An 18,723-nucleotide genomic window follows, 5' to 3' on the forward strand; every position below is an offset into this window, starting at 1 on the left:
CTCCCTCCAATGCCGCCTTTTTTTTTTTTAACTCGCGCTGTTGAATAGACATTTAATGCCCCCAAATTAAAAAATAATCAGCTTTAAAAGATCTTCGCCACAAGTGAAATGTGAATTGCAAACCCGTACGGATGTTAGCGCAGATTGTATTTCCTTAATGCCTGAAATCGGGATGGGTTTGCTCCACCGCACCAGTGCCGCGTGGGACGTGCCCCGGCGCCGGTGTTACCCCGGGACAGCGAGGACATGCCGGGGAAGGGGGAGGCACAGAGGGGCCCGGCTCCCCCAGTTTGGCAGGAGTGGAGAAGGGGGCGGAGGAAGGCTCGGCCCAGCAGGGAGGGGGAGCGCAGCCTCCTCCCCAAATCTCATCCATCGGTGGCCCGGAACGAGGTAGTGGGGAGAGGGGGGAGCGAGAGGGGTGGTTTGAGTTTAGGCGAAAGGGGGGGTGGGGGCTGTAAAGCTCCGCCGCCGGCAGTACCGGGGAGAGACGCTCCGCCTGGGGAAGGGCGGCGGGAGACACTCCTCCTCCCCCGCCGCCCGCCCTGCCTCCCTGCCGCCCGCCCTCCTTCCCTTCCTCCGCCGGCTCCGCGAACCAGGAACCGCGGCGGCGGCGGCGGCGGCGGGCTCCGTGCGTGAGAAACCCCGCGGCGCCGGGAGCCGCCGGGAGCCGCCGGCAGCCGCCGAGGCCGGGAGGGGGCGGAGGGGGCGACGCGGCCCCTCCGGGCGCGGCACCGGGGAAAGGAGGGGGTGGGGGGGGTGGGCTGAGCTCGGAAGAGGGGGGTGGGGGGTGGGGTGGGGGGAAGGAAAAAGTTTACACCCTCAGCACTCTCCTCCCTCCTCTTCCTTGGTGGCGCAGATGGGAGTTTTACCTGGAATGACATAAGTTGGGGTTTGGATTTTTTTTTTTTTCCTACGGGTTTGGCTGTTTTTTCATTTTTTCGGAGGGTGTCTCTTTCCCTCCCTCCCTTCCCCCCTTCCCCACCTAAATCCTTCCCGCCGGTGCTGGATCCACCCCGCTCCCCAGCGCCGGCGGGCGAGGGTGTGACCCGCGGGAACACCCACCCACCTTGGGCGTCCATGGTGGGAGCTGTCCGCCCAGCCGCGCCGAGCCGCGGGCACCCCGCCGCCGCTGCCTGCCGCAGCCCCGTGCCCGCGCACCCCGCCGCCGGCAGCCCCCTGCCCGGCCCCGCTCCCGGCCTTTCCTCCGCGCACTTTTTGCCTTTTTTTTTTTTTCCTTCCCTATTTTTTTTTTCTTTTCGGTTTTTTTTTTCCCTCTTTCGGTGGTGGTGCGGGCTCTCGGATGGTTTGCTGGCAGTAACTGGGGGCCGTGCCTCCTTCTCCTCAACCTCCCGCTGCTCCACCATGTCGTAGGGGAGAGGTGAGTGCAGCGCGGATACTTGCGCGGGGGGGGGGAGGTGTGGGGGGGTGGCGTTGAGGGGCTACGCCACAGCAGGAGTATCCAGGTCACGGCCAGTCCCGTCCCCATCAGTGAAAACTTCGCGGGAAGGACACGTCCATTGCTCGGTCGCAACCGCGCCAGCATCGCGGGAAGGCGCGGTGGTTGCTCCGCGGGTCCTGCAGCCGCCGCCTCCTCCCCGGCCGCGAGTGCGGGTCGATATTTGGCAGAGTATTGAAAATGAGAGGGGCACGTGACACCCCCCCCAAAAAAAAAATATTATCCAGGGGATGTTTTGCGCTTGGCTGCGGCTACCGAACGCAGCCCCCTGCTCCGCGGAGCAGTCGCGGGATCTCCGGGCGTGCGTGCGCCCCGATTTGGGGCCAAGGTGCGCGATGCCCTCAGCGCGATGCACGGTGCTGCCGCTCCACGACGAGCTCACACCCCCCACCCACCCCCGCTGTCAGGGGCACCTCTGTCACCCTGCGGGGATGTCCCCGGGGGTGCACCTGGGGGGGGTCTGGGCCGGGAGCGGGGCTCGGAGTGGGGCCGGAGCCGTTCGGGAGCGTGCGTCAGCGGGGGCTGGGGGCGTTATTTAGGGAGCGAGTTGGAAGCGCATCGCCTCAAAGTTTGCTCGGCGGCTTTTTTGGGGTTTTTTTGCTTTCCTGGGAAAAGGGTATTCCAGCAGCCGGGACGCGGGTCCAGGAGGAGGCACCAAGGGGGGCACACGCGGCCAGCGGCCCTTGTCGCTCCTTCTGGGTCGGGGGGAAGCAGCGGGCGGGGGCTCCCGGTGGGATGCGCGGCTGCCGGAGGACGAGTCCTTGAAACCCTGCCGTGATCCGCTGCCCCTCCGTTGTTGTGGTTTTTTTTCCTTCTCTTTTTAAATACTAATAATAGCAATAATGAGATAATTATGCATTTTATTTTAATTCTCGGTTAAATCAGCGCTGCACCGGCACCGTCCGTATATACACATATTCATACACCGCCGAAAGGCGGAAATCCCGGGACCGGCAGAGAGGCGATGCCCGGCCCTGCCGCCGGCGCTGCGCGGTGCGGACACCGGGCGGGGGCGGCCGCGCCTCGCGCACCTTCACCTGCCCGCGGGGGGTGTGTGTGCGCGCGGGGTGGGGTGCGGGGAGGCCTGGCCTGGCCTGGCCGCCCCGCAACCCATCTCCGGCTGGGCGGAATGGGGGGCACCTCCGGTCTGGGCGGCAGGTGAGGCCCGCGGCGTGTGGCGGGGGGGTGTCTGCGCGGCGCTGCGAGGGGCTGCGCGGCCGCGGCGGCTGCGGCTTTAAGGGGATGCGTTTTGCAGCCTGTGTCGCAGCAACTTTGTATCAGTCATGTCGCCCGGCGTGTGAGTGACAGCGCGGCGCAGCCAATGGGGTGGCGGCTTGGCCCCGGCCGCGCGGCGCTCCGCGGCCCGCCAGCCAATGGGAGCGGGCGGCGGCCGGGACGTAAACTTGAACTTTATCTGGGCATGTGACATGTTTTTAAAGGACTTGGCACCTTTTCCCGTCCCCTCCCCGGGTGCCGCTCCGTGTCACCGGGCGGCGCGGCGCGGCCGCAGCTCGCCTCAGGCGGGCGGGGGAGGGGGTGTGTGTGCGCGCGTTTGGGGGGGGTAGGGGTGGGTGATCGCCGCCCCTCCGCGCCGCTCCGCACAGCTCCGCACCGCTCCGCGCCGGCGGGGGCTTGGGGACGCGCCCCACCGCAACAGGTACCGCGGGGATGGGGTCGGGGGCGTATCGCGTCTCTCTCTCCCCTGACCCGCATCCGAGGAAGTGGGGACCGTGGTGGGAGGGGTTGGGGTGTACCCTTCCCGGTGCCCTCTGTTTGTGCGGCGATGAACCAGAGACTCTCCGCTGTGGGGAGCGGAGTTTGCGCGGAAATAAAGCGCTTTTTGCATCGCTTGAGATGGGGGGAGGCTCGGCCGAAAGGGGGTTTGGGCTTTCAGGATGGTGACCCACCTCCGGGACGACACTCGGCCTCGACCGGGGAGGGACCTCCATGGCTCCACTGGGTTCCCCTACGCGTGACAAGCCGGATTGTAGCTCCGGGAAGGCGGAGTTGGGGGGGGGGGGGGGCGTGTGTGTCTGGAATTAGGGGCGCAAAGCGGTGCCTTCAGCCCGGGAGCTGCGGTGATGCTCCACATCGCGTAGGGCAGGCAGGGGAGTCCGCCTGCGCGCTGCCGCGCGGTTCGTGACACGCGTGTGCGCGAGCACGGAGGGACCAGACCTCCCCAGACACTGACCGCGGCCGGCTCGGCGCCTGGGGGCTGCGGCCGGCGGTGCCGGGGGTGGTGGTAACTCCGCTGCCAGCACCAGCGGCTGACCTTCCCCTGCTGCCCGCCGTGCCCCTGCTGCACGCCGACCTGCCCCTTTTGCCAACCATGTTCGTTACCTGCCCCAACTGCCCTCCTGCCACCAGCCGACCTGCCCCTGCTGCCTGTCGACCCGCCTCTGCTGCCAGCTGTGCCCCCACTGCTAGCCATGCCCCTGCCACCAGCCGACCTGCTTCTTCTACCAGTCACGCCCCTGCTGCCCCCCGACCTGCCCCTGCTGCCCCCCTGCCACCAGCCAACCTGCCCCTGCTGCCTGCCGACCTCCCTCTGCTGCCAGCTGTGCCCCTGCTGCCAGCTGACCTGGCCCTGCTGCCAGCCGTGCCCCTGCCTCCAGCCAACCCGCCCCTTCTCACAGCCTTGCCGCCGCTGCCAGCTGTGCCCCTGCTGCCAGCTGACCTGGCCCTGCCCTGCAGAAAAGGGGGGCAAACCCCAAGCCGTCTTTGCTGGTGGAACTGCAGTCTCCAGGGCAGTTTTCCATCAGCACAGCAGTTTGCAGGCAGAGCAACTTAGGGAATATTCATTTGCAAGCCCTGCGAAGCCGGGGGGGGGGGGGGGGGGGGGGGGGCGAGGGGAGGGTGTCGTCTTGTGAGCCTTGGGCTTAGTTCCATGAACCTGGATTTACCTCTGGTTTTCCCATCTCTGGGTGACGTTTTGGTTGCAGGGATCCCAGGTACCATTTCATTATTTGGTGTGCCTGCTGCTGCGAGGATGGTCTCCTGCCTGGCTGGTCGGAGGCTTGCACTGCGGAGGGCTGCGTTTGTTGATTTGTTTGGGGGTGAAGCATACAACTTGCAGCGCCCCAGTGCTTCCCGGGGAGAATGGGGACCAGTGTCTGGAAGAGCTGCTGTGCCTGTGGTAGAAGCTTCCTTCTGCACAGCATCAGCTCTGGACCCTCAGTAGGTGGTCTGGGTACCGATAAAGAGCACGGTTCGGCTTCTGTTGTGGTCTGTGGATGTTCGAGCCCGAACTCACTTCGTGGGGGTTAGTAAAAGGGAAGGTCTGTGCTGGAGGTGAAGTGTGGATATCCTGGGTAAACAACCTCGTCAAGTTCTGATAAGTTCTGCTGGGAAGAACAATCCCAAACCCTCCTGCTATCAGCAGCGTGTGAGATGATTATTCCCTTCCAGTATCCACCGAGGCACTTGGGAGTGACAGAAACCAGTACTCCCTCCCCACCCCCCAGTAAAATCCCTTTGCTGCTGCGTTCACACTGGTTTATATCTGTCATTTTAAACCCAGCTTGTATCAGGCCACAAATAATCTCTGCTGTTTTTTGATCCTCCCGGATATATTTACCAGACAGTGCCTCTCTCTCCTCTCTCTCCCTGCGAGTGCAGGACCAGGGCATTTCCATTTATTTATGTATGTATTTATTTTCCCCCTTTGTGTGCCCTGCATTTGTATTTGCTGAAGTTTTAAAGCCTGGTGGCCTATTGATTATGTAGAACATTGGAAATTTAGTGCTGTGGGAGAGGTCCCCGCAGCTGCCGTGCCCCAGCCTGATGCTGGGACCTCTGACTGGGATTTCCTGGCAGGCAGTGGTGGTCCTGAGGGTTCAGATCCGCTGGCATCCTGTTTCCAAGCCTTCTCTAAGTTGCCTGTTTCTGACCAAATGCTGGTCACTCGCAGTTTGCAGCTGATTTCCCTGGGAATTAGGCTTGCTCAGCACTAAAATCAGGGGTAGGTGATTAGCTGGGAGTGACTTTGGGGGAAGGCAGGCACTTCTGGCTGGACATTTTTAGACCATAGGAATGTGATTTGTTCCTCATGATGATGTTCCAATAAAGTCTGTGCTTGAGGGGAATGTGCTTAGGGCCACGGTTCGAAATAAGGGCAGAGAAGTATTTGAGTCATTAATTTCAAGTTTGTTTTGGTATGTTGGGGCTTGGGGTTTTGTTTTTCTGGGTTTGATTAAAGTAGTGGTTTCTAATTTGTGTTAAGGAAAGGGATTAAACACTGAATATTGGAAAATTAATATGCTCTGGAAGGGAAAAATATTTGCATAGTATTGGCATAGTAACTCTTGGCACTTGAGTTTCTGCAGTTCCAGCAACACTGGATGCCAATTCCTTTAGAATTGTTGTTCACAGAGCGATAGAATCACCTGGTTGGAAAAGACCCTGAGATCATCAAGTCCAGCCATAACCTAGCCTCTGCCTGTTACTTCTGCCTGATTTTCAGGACAATGGAGGCCGGGTCATGCCTCGAGAGAGTGGTATGGAAGATGGCAGAGGGGTTTTGGGGTCTGTTGGAGAGCAAAGTTTCCTTCTCTTCGTGTATTGCTCTTGCTGGCTGCCACGGGGGGGTTGCAGATCCATCTAACTGCCACACATCCCTGCCTAATCTGATCCCCTTCCTTCTGCAGCAGGAATGTTTCCCATTCAACTTCTGCACTGCTCCTGTCCCCACTCAGCCCTTCCTTTGTGTCCCCCTGGGTGGCCATAGAAGCAGGTTGTGTAAGATGGGAAGGGGTAAGTCAGCTCCTGGCCCCTCAGAACGATTGCTGCCTTTGTGCTGCACCTTGTGTTATTCTGGAGGGTGGCGAGGAGCTCGCTCAACATGCCAGCCTCACTTCTTTGCTGTTCCCATAGTTTGGCAGTGGAGCAGCAGAGCTGTGATGAGCAATTTCCACAGGGCTTGTGTCCTGCCTGTCACTGATGTGTCCTCCTTTCAAGACCTTTTTGGTTCCCCTCCTTCCTTGCTACCCCACTCCCTTTTTCCTTCCCGGCCCCTGGGTGAGGGGCAGCCGCGGTGCTGCTGGCACGGGCCATGGGCTGCGGCCAGCAGGAGTGGGCGTTTGTTGTGCTGAGGCTGCTGAGCCCGTTCCTTCGGGGGCAGGGCGGGGAGCAGGAATTTGGGGCTTCTCTGGCTGCTGAGCCATTGTCTCTCAGAACCTTCAGGACTGTCATGCCCATGAGACCTTTTGCCTGGCTTTGATTGAAATTGGACAAATGGTTGAGAGATGATGGATGGGGCAGGGAACTGGGACTGGCAGGCAGGCAGAGAGGAGGATAGACAGAGTGAGCGGATATGCCTTGTTTCCTTAGGAAATTGAGACATTTCCTTTGGAAGTCACACTGTCCTCTCATTTATTAACTTTACTTTTTTGTATATGTCTTTGCTAGTTATGGAGACAAAAGGATACCACAGCTACCCAGAAGGCTTAGATATGGAGAGACGGTGGGGTCAAGTTTCTCAGTCTGTGGAGTATTCTTCCATAGGTGCTGGAGAGCAGGCCGATGACAGTAACTATATGGAGATCGTGAACGTAAGCTGCGCTGCCGGCGCTTTCCCCAACAGCAACGCTCAAGGAAACAGCAAAGAAAAACCTGAGCTGCTCTCCTGCCTGCAGCAAGACAGCTCTCAGCCTGGCCTTCTGCCCTCCGACATCAAAACCGAGAGCGAGTCGAAGGAGCTGTCGGCCACGGTGGCCGAGTCCATGGGTTTGTACATGGACTCCATACGAGATGCCGATTACCCCTACGAGCAGCAGAACCAGGGCAGCCCGGGAAAGATCTACCAGAACGTGGAGCAGCTGGTGAAGCTCTACAAGGAGAACGGCCATTGCTCTTCTCCCCTCCACAGCGCCAGCAGGCCCTTGAGGTCCCTGATGTCAGACTCCGGGAGCGCTGTGAACGGTGGTGCTATGCAGGCTGTGGTCAAAAGCCCTATCGTGTGTCAAGAGAAGAGCCCCTCGGGCTGCAGCCCTCAGAGCATGGCTTCCTCCGTCTGCAGCCCCGCGGGGGTTAACTCTGTATCCTCAACTACTGCTAACTTTGGGAGCTTTGCCGTGCACAGCCCCCTCGGCCAGGGAACCCCTCTGTCACGCTCTCCCAACGTCGAGACCCGGGGCTCCATGTTGCACAGCCCCGCACACGTCAGCAGCGTGGGGTCTCCGCTTTCTAGCCCTATCAGTAGCATGAAGTCACCGATTTCCAGCCCTCCCAGCCACTGCAGCGTGAAGTCTCCTGTCTCGAGCCCCAGCAACATCACCATGCGATCTTCTGTCTCCAGCCCTGCAAACCTGAACTCGAGGAGCTCCATTGCTAGCCCTTCCAATGCCAACAACAGGTCCACTCGTTCTAGCCCAGCGGTCAGCACTGTGGGATCGTCCATCTGTAGCCCCGCAAACAGCTCCCTAGGATTCCCAGCTGCCGGCACGCCGGCGGGACCCAGCAGAAGCCAAGAGGCCGTTCCCAGTCCAGAAACAAAAGACAAGGGTGCTCAAGAGCTCACGTTTCCTAAGATGGAGGAGATGGAGAACGCCATCTCCAACAACAGCCAGATGACCCTCGTTCAGTTCATCAAGCCCGAGCCAGACGGTTCCTTCGGCAGCGCCTGCATCGGCGACAGCGGCAAGTTGAACTCCGATTCCCCCTTTCCCGTACCGGTGAAGCAAGAGTCGGCCAAGCATCCTTGTTCTGGTGCCCCTTTTAAAGGGAATCAGACAGTAAACCCCTTCCCATTTACAGATGGCTCCTATTTTTCTTTTATGGATGACAAAGACTATTACTCACTTTCTGGGATTTTAGGACCACCTGTTTCCTCGTTTGATGGAAGCTGTGAGGGCAGCGGTTTTCCAAATCCGAGCTTACGCGTGGGGATTAAGCAGGAGCCCGAGGATGGCAGCTATTACCAAGAAAACAGCATCCCATCCTCTGCCATCGTGGGTGTCAATTCAGGTGGACAGTCCTTTCACTACAGGATCGGTGCCCAGGGCACGATATCTTTGTCGCGGCCGGTTGCTCGGGAGCAGGCGTTCCAGCACCTGAGCTCCTTCCCTCCTGTCAGCACGCTAGTGGAGACCTGGAAGTCCCATTCGGAGTTGGCATCCCGAAGAGGCGATGGGTATCCGGTTCTAGAGTACATTCCAGAGAACGTGTCCAGGTGAGCAGGCAAACGCCTTCTGTTCTTCTGTTTGTTTGGGTTTGTTTTACTCTTCCCTTGCATTAAGCAAGCAAGGTGTGAGGTGGAAGAGGGACCAGGGCAGTATTTCTCCAGCTGATGTTTGATTCTTTGCCTGCATTTGAATCCCTCCAGTTAGATTTGCTGGTTTCTTGCTGTAGTTTGCTCTGCCTTTGGTAAAAACCCAAGTGCTGGCTTTAATGCTTCGAAGGAGCATGTTGCGTTCTATTGTTACTCGAACGGAAAGCGTCGCTCCGCTGTATGTTTATGAGCTCTTGCTACTATAAATGTTGTTTCTCCCCATAATGAAAGCTTAGTAAAATTGCTCTCCTGTGTCCCATAATGGTTATTCTTTCTGAGCTGCTCCTTGTATGTGTTGTGCCTCAGCTGAGATGTTGAGATGAGGATACAGAAGGCATGGTGTTGGGAAGCTGCTAAAGATACGTGGTTAGAAGTTTGCACTGGCCTTGAACTGGTTAAGTTTGCAAACTAAACCCTTCCAAGCCTGTGGCAATGTATTATTTCTGTATTTTAACTGTAGGAACATTTGGTTTGTATATATAGAAAAATGCCTCCAGAAGGAGGAGGGCTGTTAAAACTTGATGCATCTGAAAGGGATGAATGGATAAACTGAACTGATCCCCTCGCTTTTGGTGGAAGGGGGATACAGGCAAGTGTCATTTGAGCCTTTGTTTCTTGGCTGGTGGGTTCTTCAGCACAGCAGTGTTCCTGTAGCTCAGAAAGGACCTTTGCTTTCATAAACCCAGTGGTGTGGTCAGTATTAGAAGTTATTAAGGGCATCTGACGGCAATTGGAGTAGTTGCATAGCCTCTTCATATGTCGAACAGGCTCGCTCTGGGTTTGTGCTAGAGCTCAGCAGAAAGGGAGCAGAACTTGCACTTACCTTGCTTAAGTCTTCTCCTGATGACATACACTGAGTGAAATGCCTGCCCTACTCTTGGAGTAGGGATGTGTAGTGGTCTCCATGCTCGTGTGCTGCAAATCCTTCTGAAACAACAGTATTGCTGTGAGAAGCATAATGCCTGGGACCGTGCTGCTCTGGAGGAGGCAAAACAGCTGGGCTGCCCACCAGGGGAAAAAGGACTTTAATTACTTCCATGTTGTTCAGTGGTTTGAAACTAGAGCAGGGTAGGCTTAGATTGGACATCAGGAAGAAGTTCTTTACTGCAGGGGTGGTAGAACACTGGAGATGGTTGCCCAGGGAGGTAGTGGAGGTCCCATCCCTGGAGACATTCCAGGGTCAGGCTTGGTGGGGCTCTGAGCAGCCTGATGTGGTTGGGGATGTCCCTGCTTGCTGCAGGGAGGTTGGACCAGAAGACCTTAACATGTCTTCCAGCCCTGTGCTTCGTGTCATTCTCAGATCTGTTTAATACCTCTCCAATCTCCTTACCATTTCACAAGCCATACTTCTCCTTTGGCCGTTTCAAATATAGTCTCTAAAGAATCCATTCTTAAACAGAACTTTCTCAGCTTGTTAGGCCTTTATCCCATCTTCACCCTGAACTTTGCACATAGCTGGGCATTTGTCATCGCCCAGGCTTGGCTTTCTCGGGTCAGGGAAGACAAAGTTACCATTTTCTAGTTACTTTACCTCATACGAATTCATAAGTTGCATTATTTATGTAGTGAGAAAGGTTTGCCAGAAGACTGATGGGATGCCTGAAAATCAAGACCAAATACTTTACTGCCTTTGTGGTTGAGCACTATTGCTTGGGCAAGTACCTCCTGCCAGCTGTGAGAGCTCTTGGGTGATGAAGTGCTGCTTGTGCTGAGTCAAGGTTGTCATCCATTGCAGGCACAGGAAGCAAGGACATGCTGGTAGGAGCATGGCTGTCACCAGTAGTGCATTTTGAGTGACGCTTTCTCCTAAGGCTTTGGTGAGAGTCTTCTGATGTTAGTGCATGGTAGTGCTGCTCCTCTGTTTACCTCATCCATTTACATGGATAATCTATGCCATCAGGCCTGGTGGTGGCACAGACAGGATAGACCTGTCCTTGTTCTCCAAGCTGGTACCTCAGCAGGATGTGCAGGTGGGTGCAGCTGGTACTTTGCAGGGCTGAAATCCTTAAGGTTTCAGTGCTCAGAGCCATTACTGCCTGTGTGGAATTCTGTTCAGGTGAGGGAGATCTGCAGGGTTGCGACACTTCAGGCATCCTGATCTATAGTTCAGACTAGGCCATGTGTCAGCACTTCAGATCTCTGAACTCAGCCCCATTGTTTAACTAAATGTTGCTCTTACTCTGCTTGGCAGTGGCTTGATGCTAGCAGGTACAGAGCCCTGCCAGGTTTCAAGGCAAACGCAAGCAGAGGTTGCTGTAGTGGTTCAGATTTGCAGGCACAGGTGCCTGCTGGTGAGACAGGTCGCAGGGGCTCAACACAGGATGGCAGACTTGTAGAAGCTCACTCTGGGAAATCAGCCTCCAACTGATCTTCTATTTTCTGTGCCACGTTGCAGCTAGAACAGAGGAGATCACCAAGCAGCATGCTGGTGCTCCAGAGCATTGCAGTCAAACACACCTGGTTCAGAACTCTGTCAGACCCAGCATCCCCAGGGGGCTTTCAGCTGCCCCAAGCCAGCATGGGATGGGAACAGCAAAGTCTTTCTTCCTTCATCTTGTCAGAGCTGCAGCATGGCACCTCTGCACTCCAGATCCAAACCAGATACTTCCAGTCAGGCTTTTTCCCTCGAGTGCCAACCAAGGAAAGCAAAACACCTTGCAAACTTCTGTAGAGATCATTAACCCTTTGGAAGCTGCCATCCTTTAGAGTTTCTGCTAGTCTGAGTCTTGATCTTCTTCTTCTTTTCAGGTATGCTTAGCCTACAAACTTCCATAAGCAGAGACTTTAGATGAAGGGGGGAAGCAGTCTGCATGGTGCTCTGCCTTCTTTTGGCAGCGTGAGTTTCTGAACCTTGGCTTTCTACCCTCTTTAGACTGCTCTGGCTTGCAGCTTACATGATGTAAAGGAGTTGGTGACCAGGGTTGAAGAAGCCTCCAGACTGCAAATGAATCTTTAGAATATTACTGTTAGAAATAATTAAAATAATGCTGTTGGGGTATCACTTCCCCTAATTGTTGCTGAGAGTGCCTAATAAACATAGGTGAGGGATTTAAAGTGCCTTGTTACACACTGGCTGTGCCAGGTGGCCTCTGTCAGCTAGAACATTTCTCTTTTTCTCCTGCAGTTGCTTTTGTTAGATGTCCACAGATAAGATTCTCTTTTCATTAGCTGGTGGTAGCTTTCTTCATAACACTGCAGCTTGGGGTGTTTGGGGAGCAAGAGCTTCTAAGGAAAACCAAGTTCCCTTGCTCATTTTAAACACTTTTCTTCTGCTAGCGTGCAGGCAGCGCTTGTCTGCGAAAGGTTTTCCCATGCTGTGTTTTACCAGAGGGTGAATCATACCTGTCTGTCTGCGTGTTTAGATCCCCCCTCCACGAGTGACATCTCTAAGAAATAATGGCTTGGAAACCAAACAATAGCAAAGTGGGCTTGAAAAAGACAGCAGATGTGATTGTGTGACATCAGGGATGAAAGCCTACAGTAAGAATCCCGAGAAGGTTTCACTTGGAGGTGATTGCTCATCCGGATCAGGGTCCCAGCCTCAGCCTGTGCCAATTATGCACTTTCCAAAATGGCCTGGGAAAATGTCATGGTTGCTTGAAACAACAGTAAAAACTGAGGAGGATGACCTTTCTGCTGTGTTAGCTCTTACCTAAAGCTTCTGCAAATGTGCCATTTCCCTCTCATTTCCATATTAACTCATGTATGTGCACATCCACACTGGCTCCCCTCAGCAGTGGTGCTGGGAGCAAAGGGCCGATGCTCCTCGGAGCTCCTTCCTGGCACTCCCGGTGGTGGCATCCAGCGTGGGATGGATTCACAGAGTTTGATCTGTTGGGATTAATTTTTTCCTACTATTTTAGCATACATTGCATAATTTATCAATGATTATGTTTCAGATGTCACAGACAAAGAGATTTCTCTTCCAAACAGTTTGGTGTTTTAACATCTGATTGATGTCTGTTGAAAGGACTTAAGGACTCTCATTGGCTTCCTAGGGGTTATGGTCAGATCTTTGATCAAACACTGGCAGTGTTTTAGGAGCTTAGAGCTGTCTGTTTGGGAGCCATTCACATGCATCAGCAGGTTTTTCCCCCTAGAGTTTACTTGTAGCAGTCTCCCCAAACCCTTCACCCAACCCAACAACCTGGCTCCTCCTTCACAGGCACCCGTTAGTGCCTCGGACAGGTGATCCCGCTCAGAATCTGATTCCTGCCTACTGCAGCTATTTTTGTAAGTGAACTTTTATGTTAAATATTATCTAGAATAGTCACTTATCAGAATTACACCTTCCAGAGAGATAAAGGTCTGGTAAATATTATTTATAGAATTTATGAATGGCCTTGACCTCTGTGTGCTGGTGGGCTTTGTATGAAAGGAGCCCACGGACCGTGCTGTTGAAGTGTTCCCTCTGCTCGGCAGGGCTGTCTTGGTAAGGGCTGTGCTTGGTAGGGCTGTGCTTGGCAGGGCTGAGCTTGGTAGGGCTGTGCTTGGCAGGGCTGTCTTGGTAGGGCTGTGCTTGGCAGGGCTGTCTTGGCAGGGCTGTGCTTGGTAGGGCTGTGCTTGGCAGGGCTGAGCTTGGTAGGGCTGTGCTTGGCAGGGCTGTGCTTGGCAGGGCTGTCTTGGCAGGGCTGTGCTTGGCAGGGCTGTCTTGGTAGGGCTGTGCTTGGCAGGGCTGTGCTTGGCAGGGCTGTGCTTGGCAGGGCTGTCTTGGCAGGGCTGTGCTTGGTAGGGCTGTGCTTGGCAGGGCTGTGCTTGGCAGGGCTGAGCTTGGTAGGGCTGTGCTTGGCAGGGCTGTCTTGGCAGGGCTGTCTTGGCAGGGCTGTGCTTGGCAGGGCTGAGCTTGGTAGGGCTGTGCTTGGTAGGGCTGTGCTTGGCAGGGCTGTGCTTGGTAGGGCTGTGCTTGGCAGGGCTGTGCTTGGTAGGGCTGTGCTTGGCAGGGCTGAGCTTGGTAGGGCTGTCTTGGCAGGGCTGTGCTTGGTAGGACTGCTTTCCCCTTTAGTTTCCCATAGATTTACTGTGCTAACTTTTCTCTGGCCAACAGTTCTTGCCCATGGGACTGTAGACCTTAAATCTGTGTTTTCCTTCATTTTGGTTTGAAGGGTTTTACATGGGTTTGGAAGTCCTGGTATAATTTGGTGTCATTTTCAAGAGCTCTGGGTATAACCAGGGACCTCCAGGTGTGCATGGCTAGAAAAGTTAGGAGTCTGTGTGGAGATGTCAGACCAGAATGTGACCACGATGTCTCCTTAGCACACCAACGTGCATTTGATGGCCTGGTGCAGCTTGCTTTGGAGTTCAGCTGCCAAGGGTGCTCCTTTGTTTTGATCTACTCTTTTGTCCATTGAGAAGTTCAAAGTCTACACCCAGTAACTTTTGGAAATGGGACTGCTGGTGATTGTCCCTTGAAATGATCCACATCAGCTGCCTCAGCTGATGGTTGGACTCCACGGTCTCAGAGGTCTTTTCCAGATGAAGCGATTCTGTGAGCCTGTGCTATGGCAGGGGGAAGTCCATCCAGCTGAAAAACTGTGTTCCATAACTAGGGTAGATCTTCCAAATGTGAGGAAATAAGATGGCTGCTGCCAACCCATGTGTCAGTATCCAGGGCTTGGTTGTTTCTCTCTCTGTGGGAGCAGTTTTGCGTATTGCTAGGACATTGTACTGCCAGTCGATGCTGCTGAACTCTGCAGTGCTTGGCTGTTGGAGGTCACTTGGCCATAGTTTATTCTGATAACAGTTAATAATTATTTTCTGGCATTTATATGCTGTTTGGTGATACAGAATCTCACTCTGATATTTTCTTTTTATGGTTTTCTGCAAAAGGTGAGGGTGAGATCACAGGATCATAGAATGGTTCGGGTTGGGAGGGAGCTGAAGGATCATCCAGTTCAAGCTTCCCTGCTGTGCCCAGGTTGCTCAAGGCCTCCTCCAACCTGGCCTTGAACACCTCCAGGGAGAGGGCATCCACAGCCTCCCTGGGCAATCTGTGCCAGTGTCTCACCACCCTCACTCTCAAGAATTTCTTCTTAACCTCCAGTCTAAATCTGCCCTTTTCCAGCTGCTGTGCACAGATGTTGACAGGCAGAGGGAGTTTAGGTTCTCCATATTCCAGCAGCATGGCTTGGTCCATTTCCATCAGGACTGGAAGGCTCAGGTGTCTGAAATAATGTACTGTATGAAAATGTTCCTGTGGCATTTTCATAGAATCATAGAATAGTTTGGGCTGGAAAAGACCCTGAAGAGCATTAGGTCCAAATGTTGACCTAACATCACCATGGCCATTTAGCCACGTCCCAGAGCGCCATGTCTACAGCTCTTGAATACCAGAACTCCCCAGTTTGTGATGTGTGTTGCAGTGATGCAGGGAGGCATGTCCAGGGCTTGCTGCAGCAGTGTCACTACTGGTGTAGTACTCCTGTTGTCTGCAGAGGGAGTAAATTGGTAAGTTGTGCTTCAACGACCTGTCCAACTCAGCCAACACTTAGCATTGATGGAACTCAGACCACCTGAGAAGTGCTCTGCTCATCTGAGTCAGGTTTCTAGATGAGTCTTGGTGCTTTGCCGAACCCAGGCTTGAGCAGTGGTTGCTTTTGGGCACTGTTTGCAGCTGAGCAATGCATTGCTTGCAGTGCAGAATGCACTGTTGGGCCATGAACTCTCTGGTCTCACTCTGATACTTGCCCTTTGCTTGGGTGTGTTGTGTGTGGAGGCCTCCTCGGGTTCCTGATCCAGTTCGCTCTGAAGTTCTAAACACCAACAGGTCAGTGCACCGTGGTGAGCAGAGTGGTGTGACATGGGCAGGAGAGCAAGCTGGAGGGACAGCAGGGGAAAGGAGGCTGTGAAACATCATAAGTGCATGTTCCTGCTCAAAAAGACAGTGTGTTGTTGAGCCATAGTCTCATAGAATCTATAGGGTGTTTGGGCTTGGAAGGGACCTTTAGAGGTCACCCAGTGCAGCCCCCCTGCAGTACGCAGGGACATCTTTAAGTAGATCCCATTGCTCACTTGGTGCTTGTATTTTCAGGGTATGTTTTAAAAGGCAGTTTCTGGTTTTTCACTGTATTTGTCGAGGCTTTGACCAGAGCTGTAGGGGCTGGAGTTAATATTGGGCTGATTTCAACCAAAACTTCTGGGGAGAACAGTGGAGTGCTGTGATTCCACAGTGAAGCTTCCAGAGGTCAGAAAATAGCATGGTTCTGGAGGGATATAAACCCAGAACTTGTTCTCTGGCAAATGTCTCTTAAAATCTGGCTATGTAAGAGTGATAAAAATGGTCTAAAGAGGAAACTGAAAAAGAGTGTGTGAAAAGCAGGTATTAACTACCTCTAAGTTTAGTACTTTCATCAGTTTTCACATGCAGCTGGTTGCTGCACAGTGCTTGGTGTTCAGCATATGAATTACTTCAGCTGCAGTCTCCTCTGAGTGAGAGATCCATGGAGAAAAACACAGGGGTGTTTCCATTGTGTGCAGTTGTCCAAGTCCTTGCAGCATTCCTGGGCACGTTTGAATGCACCCTAAATAGACCATGGCATGGTTTGACTGCTTACTGCCCTACTGCTGTAAGCTGCAGCAGAAGGTCACCGTCTCTTGGGCCCTCACCAAAACCCTCTCCTGCTGGAACCACGCTGCTTTTGCTGCTGGAGGAGACGGGCTGACCTTGGAAAGAGGCAAAGTCTGATTTAGACTGCAGGGCAGGGGATTATAGGTGAGGAAGGCTCTGTTTGTCCATGCCAGTGGCTCCCAATATAGCCTGCTCCAGTCCCACTGCTGGTAAGAGCAGTGGGAGCAGCTCAGCTCCAGGCTGGGCTGTGTGCGAGTGGGAGGAGGCAGTCCCTTCTGCATGTGCATCCTTAGTCATATTCATCTCCTTGTTCAGGAGCCCCAGAGTTTACAAAACCTGCGGAGCTGATCTGCTTTCAGGACAAAGTTTTCAGCCAAACTCCTGAAATGGGAAACTGACTTTGTTTGGGTTTCGTTTTGCAGCTCAGGTTTCCCGGAGCTTCTGAAAGGATGTGAGCTGAATGGTTGTCTCTCTCTGGTTTACTGACATCAGTGCTAAAGGATTTAAACCTCCCCCCTCCCCCAAACTCCCCAAAGCACCAAGAGAGAAGCAAAACCGTGCTGTGGGTGACTGTGGGTTCTTCAAAGGTTGTGTCTGTTCAGAACGTGAAGCAAGTGTTTTTGCAAGGCACTGTTGCATTACTGAGCTGTGCCGTAGCAGAAGTTCCCACACTGGTGCTGGGTCACAAGAAAATCCCTTTGGAATTTGATTTCTTTATCTTAAGCTCTTGCATCTACACGAGTGTGTTGTTAGCTGCTTGGTAAAGGAAATTCCTGTGAACCTGTAAGCTGTGTGTTTGCTCCAGGAACAAATCACAGGATTGTCAGGGATGGGAGGCACCTCAAGGATCATCTACTCCCAACCCCCTGCCGTGGGCAGGGACACCTCCCACCCAATCAGTCGATAGTTTAAATGTCATAGTTCAGATTTAAACTGATGGTTTGAGTTTCCTATTTAGAGGTGGGGGAGCTTAAGGCTATTACATGAAAGTGTTTCTTGATAGAAACGGAGTAAACTTTGCTTGGAACATCTGAGCAGAAGGAGGACCAAGTATTTGTGGATAATACCTAAGATGGCTTATAAGAGTTTGAATGCCCTCCCAAGATGCATGTGTACACTGCTGAGTGAGGCTACTGGTAATTAATAGCAGATCAAAGAGTTGTAGCCTGAGGTTAAAAAGCAAATTTCAGACTAATTGCTGGATGTTTCTGACAGTTTTTGTCTCACTTGACTCATTCCCATTCTCTCTTCTGAACAATACTTAGTACTTGTGACTGGAGAAGGAACTTCTTGAATGAGTTTTCAGGCTGAAATTCAGGCTGCACACACAGATCTTCCCTGTTTTGTTTTTCTTTCCTTGCCTGCTGCTGAGTGGTGCTGTCTCAGGTTTCTAAAGTGGTGGCTTTGTAAACCAGCTCCTTAGCAATTGGGGGAAAATAAGAGAGTAAAAAGATCTGCCATCTTCAGGAGTGTTGCTTTGAATCTGCTGGATTTGAGAGAGTATCTGACTTCCAGTTTTTGGGGGGGGGTGACCATAGACTCATAGAATGGTAGGGGTTGGAAGGCACCTCTGGAGATCATTGAGTCCCACCCCATTTCCGACCATCTCAGGTTCTTATTCAGTCTTGAGTCTACAAACCCAAGATGTATTTCGGGCAGCACAATCTGTCAGCAGTCTGAGAGTTTTTAATCACAGGTCAGCATTGGGCAAGAAGTAGCTCTGTTTGTCCTGGCTGAGATTTGTGGCTGACCCAGCTGCTCAGCTCTGGGGTCCTGCTTGCATTTTGGGCCATGGTTTTGTGACTGCCCTGCTGTGCTGACATGATGAGCAAAACCTGTTCATGGATTCACAGAATGGGTTGGGCTGGAAGGGGCCTTAAAGATCATCCAGTTCCAGCCCCCTGCCACGGCCAGGGACACCTCCCACCAGCCCAGGTTGCTCAGGGCCTCATCCAGCCTGGCCTTGAACACCTCCAGGGAGTGGCCATCCACAGCTTCCCTGGGCAACCTGTCCCAGTGTCTCACCACCCTCACTGTCAAGAATTGCTTCCTCATATGCAGTCCAAACCTGCCTTCAAGCCTCAGTCCATTCCCTCGTGTCCTACAAGCCCTTGTCCAAAGTCCCTCCCCAGCTCTCCTGCAGCCCCCTTCAGGTACTGGCAGGCTGCTCTAAGTTGTCCCTGCAGCCTTCTCTTCTCCAGGCTGGACAGCCCCAACTCTTCTCAGCCTGTCCCCATAGGGGAGGTTCTCCAACCCTCTGATCATGTAATTTCTTTTGATCATTGGCTCTTCTGTTCCTGTCCCGGGGAGCTGGGATGGAGGGTGCACAGGAACTCTCCCAGCCGTGGCTTGGTGGTCCCCCAAGGAGATTAGAACACTGCCTACAGAAGTTTGAGCTGGTGCTTTGGTTCTTGATGGCAGCCTGGGGCCATGCAG

The 18,723-nt window shown here is 53.8% G+C and overlaps 1 protein-coding gene across 4 annotated transcripts in view; it reads left to right on the plus strand.

The window, feature by feature from the left end:
• The first annotated feature begins 778 nt into the window (after positions 1-778).
• NR3C2 (nuclear receptor subfamily 3 group C member 2) overlaps positions 779-18,723 on the plus strand; it is a 197,231-nt gene continuing 179,286 nt past the window's right edge. Inside the window, exons 1-2 of one of the 4 annotated variants that reach the window (XM_068165742.1) lie at positions 779-1,378; positions 6,863-8,624. In XM_068165742.1, coding sequence (XP_068021843.1) covers positions 6,865-8,624 — 1,760 coding nt within the window. In that variant the 5' untranslated portion in view covers positions 779-1,378; positions 6,863-6,864. Of the gene's footprint in view, positions 1,379-3,032; positions 3,114-6,849; positions 8,625-18,723 lie in introns of those variants that run through there. The other 3 variants (XM_068165744.1, XM_068165743.1, XM_068165741.1) reach the window with 3 other exon arrangements.

The sequence above is a fragment of the Melanerpes formicivorus genome, unplaced genomic scaffold (assembly GCF_026170545.1).
Source record: "Melanerpes formicivorus ecotype bairdi unplaced genomic scaffold, bMelFor1.0.p_v2 SCAF_92, whole genome shotgun sequence".
In the NCBI taxonomy this organism is placed as follows: Eukaryota; Metazoa; Chordata; class Aves; order Piciformes; family Picidae; genus Melanerpes; species Melanerpes formicivorus.